The 8,189-nt window shown below is 40.2% G+C and overlaps 1 protein-coding gene across 1 annotated transcript; it reads left to right on the forward strand.

Annotated features, from left to right (window-relative positions):
• The first annotated feature begins 845 nt into the window (after positions 1-845).
• sod1 (superoxide dismutase 1, soluble) lies at positions 846-5,922 on the forward strand. Its single transcript, XM_039778304.1, has 5 exons — positions 846-1,000; positions 4,492-4,588; positions 4,746-4,815; positions 5,351-5,468; positions 5,568-5,922. The coding sequence occupies exons 1-5, from the start codon at positions 929-931 to the stop codon at positions 5,673-5,675; spliced, it is 465 nt and encodes a 154-aa protein (XP_039634238.1). The 5' UTR covers positions 846-928; the 3' UTR covers positions 5,676-5,922.
• Positions 5,923-8,189: the final 2,267 nt, after the last annotated feature.

An 8,189-nucleotide genomic window follows, 5' to 3' on the forward strand; every position in this document is an offset into this window, starting at 1 on the left:
TATTTCAGCCAGAGGAAATTGTTTTTAATAAACTATTTTTGTACCAAATCATTTTGCTTGTTCAAATGATATTCTGTGCTTAACCCATGCTCAACCTTGGCACACATAATGGTCTGTTCAAATGTCACAGGCCTGATATGTGCTGTGATTTTGGAGTATTTCAACTTATGATTACAAGTTGGCCCTTAAAACAGGTAAGATTTATCATTAATTGTTAATAGTCTAGGTCTCAACAGCAAAAAGCTCATGTGACAGCAGACTTTGCAGCTATCCAGCACTGTGCAGATAGGTCTGGCAATGCGAGACTATTGCAGCCCAGCATATTATTTAGTCATGCTCTTTGTGACAGAGACAATCCGAGTTTACCTTTCGCTTTAAGAGGCCTACTGACAGCCTTGCCCCGCAGCTTAGTTACTTTATATGGAACCAGGAGAAATATTAAATAAATCATCTGTTGTGCAGGAACATCTAACATCTTGAAGGAATTTCAGTTGTTCCCACCCCCCTTTAGCATGTGGCATAAATATCAGCATTATAGTCCAACAGTATAGGAAATATGATAAATATTTACATATATATATATATATATATATATATATATACAAATATTCGGCCATTGATTGATAGAACTGATATAAATTAAGATGGCAGCAAAACATTTTGTAATATTTTTTTAAACCAAAATGCAATGCCTTCTTACAAAAAAGCATTGTGGAGAAATGTGAAAAAAAATATGCTGTTATTCAATGGGCAGCTCGTCACCGTCATAGTCATAGTGACCAATCAAAATGTGTCTTTTTTTGATAATATTTGACTCTGATTGGCTGTCTGTATTATATGCCCGCCCATCAGGCACTTGCATACAGTTGGCTGGCTCAGCAAGGCAAGCGCAACAGAAACTCGGGTGTGCTTGGAAACTACTGCGAATATGGTTATAAAAGCTGTCTGTGTGTTGAAAGGAGCTGGAGAGACCAGCGGGACCGTTTATTTTGAGCAGGAGGTAAGGTGTGCTACGTTGTTTTCAGAGGTAGAATTCTCTGGTTACTAATTTTAATTAAACTAACGTTACCTAGCTAGCTAGCAAAGTTCCCCATTCACAAGCCTACGGTCATATTCGTTTTCAGGAGAGACCTAGCTAGCTAGCTAAATGTTACATTTGAATAACGAGGCGTCGAACTTGATCAGATTTAGCAGACCTCCGCTGATTTTTGCATAAGTTACCTGACCGCACGCTTATTCAATGCAAATTTAAATGAGCCTGCACGGAGTAAAACACACAATTAGCGTTAAGTGCACATGCAGTAACGTTAACTGGTACTATGACCTTTATTCAAAGTAGTCTGCTCGTGTGTACTGTATTCGTTCTTCTCTATCTAGGAAATGTGAGTGTATATATAAAAAAATATATATTGTTGTCATAACCTTTGAACGTATAAGGCCTGTGTTTTGTTAATCATCAACAGCGCGTGTATTGAAAACGCCTGTTGCAATGCCAGTTCAACGCTTTTATTGTCTTATTTGGTTAAATAACGTTAGTTGCTCCCTTCAGGGAGCACTCCTGTTTGTAGCTTATTAGTGAAAACTAAATTGAAGTCAAAAGCTGCACCGTCAGTGGTAGCCTTTAAAACAAGAGCAAAGGCTAGCCCACTAATTAAGGTTTGCTGAGTCACTGCCTGCCCTCGTCCTTGTTGGCGTTGAACGTTACCTGGAATATCTGGCCTTGTTGATAAGGGGTTGGACTCCCATGTGTGGTCGAAGTTAGACGGTTGAAGCAGGGTTGGTGTTGCTGATACAATAACTTTAACCCAGATCCTCAAGGATTTTCAAATCCTTTGAAAGTTTTAGATTTGCTAAAATTTGTGATTGGGGAAGTCTATAGGAGATTAAGTAAAAATATTAAGAACCAAATCTATGACAAATGTCCATATTCATTTTTGCCATTTACTTTTTGTGTTATGACAGTAGTCTCGCATTGTCAGACCTTCGTCCACAGTGCTGCGAATAAAGGTCTGTCTAGTCCACACAGCACTGGGATAGGAGAAAAACTCTGCTCTGGTTTATTGGCATGTCTTTAAACCAATCGTCTTGGGCAGTGCTAAACGCCGGAAACCATAACGTTGCCTCCGCAAAATAGCCTAATGGAAAGTGTTTATGAAAATGAATTTCTGGTTGTAATTTGTAATCCCTAAATCCAGGCCAGCTGACAGTCTTGCCTGGGCCCGGGACGAGATCTTAGATGGGCCCCCCCCCTTGCTCTTCCTCTCCTCACATTTCTCACTGAAATTAAGTGTGTAATCAGTCTCTGATCCATCCTGCTCAGACTCTCCGACAGGGCAGCGAGCCCCCCCGCATCACTCTCTCTCTCTCTCTCTCTCTCTCTCTCTCTCTCTCTCTCTCTCTCTCTCTCTCTCTCTCTCTCTCTCTCTCTCTCTCTTCTCTCTTCTCTCTCACCGGTAGCCTGACTCTGTCCCTCCGTTGCGGGGCAGCGGGCCCCTCCCGCATCACTCTCTCTGTCACCTGACTGCAGCTGGATCTCTCTCGGTCTCATCCTTACTGATGGAGCTACCAAACTCAACTGTTTCTGTCAAAGTTAACGTGCTGTGTCAGGCTTTTATACAAGCTAATGGACGTTAACATGAAAGCTGGCCCGTTACGTTACATGACTCGTAAACGTTGGCTGCGCTGGTTCTTACCTTGCTCTACGTTGACAGTTCCAGCTTCACCGTCACCACCTTTTTTTAAATATTTGTTTAGAAAATCTCTAAGGCCTCTATTTCCTTCTTCTCTTTTCTTTCCTTTTCCGAGCTCCGGACTTGTGCTGACCGGACATTTTGAGCGTACTGAACTTCAAATCAAGTGACAATATCAAATTTTGATCAGTGGCCAAACCATTTTTATGTTGGGGGTGGGGGGGTTCTTGACCACCATTTCCAGGACAATTAGGAAGAAAACAAATAAAACGCTTTTATGTAATTCAAATATTATGCTACATATTTTTTCCACAAATAGGCCTATTTAAAATTATTAGTTTTTAATTCTTCCATAATTTGAGGGCCCAGTTCTGCCCCTACTGTGGGCCCGGGACAACAGACCCGTTTGTCCCCCCCTATCGGCGGGCGTGACTAAATCTGCTAGAAACCCCATATAAACATGTGCGAGCAAAAGTAGCACGGAGTATTGGAGTGATAGTGGAAGGGTACGGTTCGGTTCAGACATCACGGTTCAGTACGAGTTCGGTACAGTGGAGGGAAAAGCAAAACAAAAATGCAGAAGCAGGTGTGTTTTTTTTTGTGCATGTCTCAGGCTGTACCACCTGTCATAGGCAGTGTCTCATTCCGCACACTTCCGTCAGTACACTGCTAGAAGGTGCACTGACCACTTACTGCCGTAGTGCCCACTTTCGGTGGTTAGTATTGTCCCAAAAAGAACACTTACGTTAAAACACTTACCGGAAATGATGAGCGGTCGCCTCGGCTTGCCGCCTCTCCAAATCTGACAAATCTATTAAACTGACCTTTTGTCGATTTAAAAAAAAAAAAAACAGACAGATTCAGCAATTGTATGGCCTATTTCTCGCCATCTTGTCTGGCTGGACAACCCGCGTATATAACGGTAGTGCCGCATCCGAGTTTTTATTTTTATACCGTGTATTCTCCGTGTAAATTCATGCACCGAACCGTGACGCCCGTACCGTTACGGTTCTATATGAATACATGTACCGTTCAACCCCTAAGTGATGGGCAACGAACGTTTTGAATGAGAGTGCACTTTATTTTCGGTATAGTTCACTTATGTTAACAAATTTTAAGTTGCTGTGTAGACGTATGTGGCAACACCTACAAAACCATCTTACAATCATTAAGCACACAACAAAAAAAGAACCATTTGGATAGTAAACAATGTAGGTTATCATGGTCACTAGGGCTGCTCCCTCTTAGTCGACTAATCGGTTGTTTTGGTCTTAGTCAACTTAGATTTCTTTAGTCTATTAGTCATGTTTTATGCTTTTTTATTTTTTTATTTTATTTTTAATTTTTTTTAATGTTGAATGACTTATTTCCAGGAAACGTACGAGCACATCTCCGGTAAACACAAGAATTAAAGTGGTGCTTTTGCATGACTCTTTGCAGAGAAACTCAGATTTACAGATCTGTCTATTAAATCAACTAATCGATTAGTCGATACAATTGAATTAGTGTTAGTCGACCTAAGAATTTCTTCAATCGAGCACAGCCCTAATGATCACACCAACATACTGTATTTAAAATGACACACCTTAAAGTTTAAGCATCTGGTAGAATTTTTAAGACTGCAAAAATAATTAATTTTTTTTCAAGTAGTTTGAAATAAAGAAATTGTCTGGGGAATGCAAATGACATGGACTTAATTCTTGTTTTGTTTACTTTTCCTTCAAATCCTTCTAGCCACCTGGCTTTGACAGCTCTTTTGTGTCTTTTGTTTCTCCTGATGAATGTTATCCTGATCTGTTAGGAGGGCTCAGCCCCTGTAAAGCTGACTGGAGAAATCAAAGGCCTTACTCCTGGAGAGCATGGTTTCCATGTCCATGCTTTTGGTGACAATACAAACGGTGAGTATCTGGCAGTAGTTGCGTGGTAATCTATCAGGTTTCTGAAATTGCAGGACTTGCAAATAAATATAACTGCATTGTCTGCTTTTAGCATACCTACACTCAGAATCTGAGTAATGATGTTTTTATTTTTATTTTTTCCTCTCGGTTTTACCAGGGTGCATCAGTGCAGGCCCTCACTTCAATCCCCACAACAAGAATCATGCTGGTCCTAAGGATAAAGAGAGGTGAGGCTGTCTGAGGGAAGAGTAGTTATGAGCCAGTTCAATGTTCAGCGAATCATTTTGCCTCATAATGCCCTTTTTATATAACCGTTAATGCAAACGGTTAACATTTATCAGAATCCATAGACTCATAGATTTATAGCTCTATCACATGAGAAATTAGTAACTCTTTGGAGGGGAACAAAGTAGCTTTAAGCCAAATTTGTATGCCTTTTTATTAGATAGCAGCTGTACCTCATACAGACAGGAATCATGCAGAGAGAAAAAGAGGTACAACATGCAGCAAAGGGCCCCGCCTGAAATAGAAAACTCATCAGCTGATGTTTAAAACCTTAAACTTGAATAGTTTGAGCTTAATAAATCGGCATCAGTCATAAAAACGTATTTTAGAGTCCAGTGAAAATACAAACTTTCCCAACAGCATAATTATGACCTGAAAATGGATTAATGCGCACAGAATGTCGACCACAGGGTTAGTTTGTAGCATGCACGAACATTGGTGATGGTTTTAATGCACGTCATTTTTTGATGTAAATAGGCATGTTGGAGACTTGGGCAATGTGACTGCAGGAGGAGATAATGTTGCCAAGATAGACATCACGGACAGTATAATCACCCTCACTGGCCCAGACTCCATCATTGGCAGAACCATGGTGGTAAGAGAAAGGGCCTTATTGCCCCTGGAACTGGAATTGAGCATCCAGACTATAATCTTAATGAAGAAAACCATTTCTAACTTTCGGTCCTGTGTTTAGATCCATGAGAAGGCCGATGACCTGGGAAAAGGAGGCAATGACGAAAGTCTAAAGACGGGCAATGCTGGTGGACGTCTGGCTTGTGGTGTCATTGGTATCGCCCAGTGAGCACTCTGCCAGATCATGCAGCACTGGAAACAATGTTTCCCCACATCACTTAATAAGACCAAGCTACCTAATGTGACAGTGTGTCCTTTGCAATACTCTTTATTGACTAGTCTAGAGAGTAGATGAGCCATGCTTTACCCTGTCCGTTCCTCATGACAATTGTATGTATGGGTTTATATGTCTGCTGATTAGTTTTGGTCCCAAAGAATTGGTAACTCACATGTAATAAAAAGAGAAGTACAATTTACGAAGTTGTCGTGTGTGTGTGTGAGAAACTTCCATAATGGAATGGCTTACTGACCTACCTTGGTGTTACTAATTACACATGTGGGTTTATTTGCTTTTGTAATTTGGTCTGTGCCACTAATAACTGCATATGTTCTTAATTGTTATGGATACATTAGAATTTGGATAATTGTTACAAAAATGGTAACTGTAGTATTTATTTAGGTCAAATTTAAAACTCATTTTGGATTACCAAGTGGGCAACACCCCCTAGTGGCCCTGATTTACTGTGCACAATTTGCTTTTGGTAACTGGAGTTCTTACTATGAATTTGCTCCACTACGGTACAATATTGAATATGTCCGACATTATTACTTAATATTGTGCCCCTCTCTTGTGAATGCCTACTGTGTCAAAACCTAGTTCTAACCATACAATTGTATGAAACTATCTTATTTTGTGCTTTGGTGCATTTTCCTAAATAAAGCTTTACACCAAATTACCACAAACTAGCTAACCTGCAGAATCCTGATCGTGTAATGCATATAGTGAAGCTGACATCTTCGGTGAGCACCTGCACCTGATAGGAACTTTGAGGAAACATGGGGCCCAAAGGACCATCAGAATCTGACGGGTCACAGATTTGGCTGCGGCGCTGCGGTCATGTATAGCCTAATTAGCCAGAGGCGAGGCTATAGCATTCGCCAAAACCAGAGGAATAACCTTTCAGGTAAATCATGAACTGGCTTATTTACATGTTATAGCTCCTAGCTCGTTATATCCTGACATCACCTGGCTTTTGCCTGGCTCTTACGTCGTTGACAGTCAGTAAAGCTCCAATGTATAGTCTGACTGCTCGTTAAAATATGCCTTATTTTCTTTATCCTTCTAAACAGGGCCTAAACAGGGCCTAACTGTATACATTAAATGTCGGTCACATGTGACCGACATTTAACTAGTCTAAGGGAAAGTAATGTAACTAATAGAGTATTTGAATTACTTTTTCAGTGTGTAGTATCTAAGAAACGTTAGGGGGTTAATGGGTTTACAGTATAGTTTAAGGTTACTTGAAAAACACTCGAAAAGGCTACGGCTACAAATGTAAAGGCCTAAACAAGGGAAAGAAACACTGAAGTTCCAGATAAATAATGGAGGATAAAAGTGGTATACACAATTAAAGAATTATGTGGTAAATAATGTAACTGTAAAGGACTTCAGTTTTAATTGTGTCTGTTGCACTGTACAATTTTACAGACTAGACGAATGACAACTTTAAATCTGGCAGATATCAGGTGGTCAACGGTGGCCTATTATCATGCTGTGTAGTCCAACTGACAGACATGCCGGGCTATAGGTAAGAAAAAATAAATGTTTAAGATATGTTGAAAAATACTTTTTTCCTTTCCTACCTTAAAGACCAGGTTGACTAATCTGCCCTATAGGACATGTTGGTCCCATGTTGACATTACCAAAACAATAGGAAACAATTATAAAAATACAAACACCAATCATTTAAAACAAGTAAGTGTAAAAAGAGGTGATTTTAAAGATGTAACTGAATCTGCAACTTTGAACAGCTTTTATCTTGACTGTGTATGTAAGATGCATGTGTATGTCAGATCCTCTAGAGGGCATTGCAACTCTTCATAACTGAAGTTGTAACAGGTAGCCTCCAGGTCAACACACATCGATCGGATCACATTCTGTCCACCTCATCCAGGATTTTGCATATTTTTACATTGTAGGGATGTAGCCATGCATACCAGTGGCTGAAAATTTTAGTTAATGCTGTTATGATTGTTTTTCATCATCACAGCACACACAGGCCTTATTATTCTGCACTGGTAACAATTATTTCCATTAAATTGTTAATTACTGTTGCATAGGCATACATACAAACATTAAATTTCATGATGGGAGCCACCCTACTGAAATATAAATACAGTTTGTGATCTTGTGATTTTGGGTTGAAATTGGAATATTGGTCTTCATCCATGATATTAAACTGAACAGCTGTGTCCTGCACTGGCCAACACACACACACACACACACACACACACACACACACACACACACACACACACACACACACACACACACACACACACACTCTCATACAGTATACACATCCATTCTACCAGTCGGTCCTTTTTTTTTATGGCAATGGCGGATGGTCCCATGTGAAGTGATTTGGCACTCTGCTTTTCTCCCTGGGGAAATGAGATATTGGAGGGCCATCAATGGAGTTATTACCTCAGGGAGCAATCCAGATGCAAACTGCAGAGTGTG

The sequence above is a fragment of the Perca fluviatilis genome, chromosome 16 (assembly GCF_010015445.1).
Source record: "Perca fluviatilis chromosome 16, GENO_Pfluv_1.0, whole genome shotgun sequence".
NCBI classification, from domain to species: domain Eukaryota; kingdom Metazoa; phylum Chordata; class Actinopteri; order Perciformes; family Percidae; genus Perca; species Perca fluviatilis.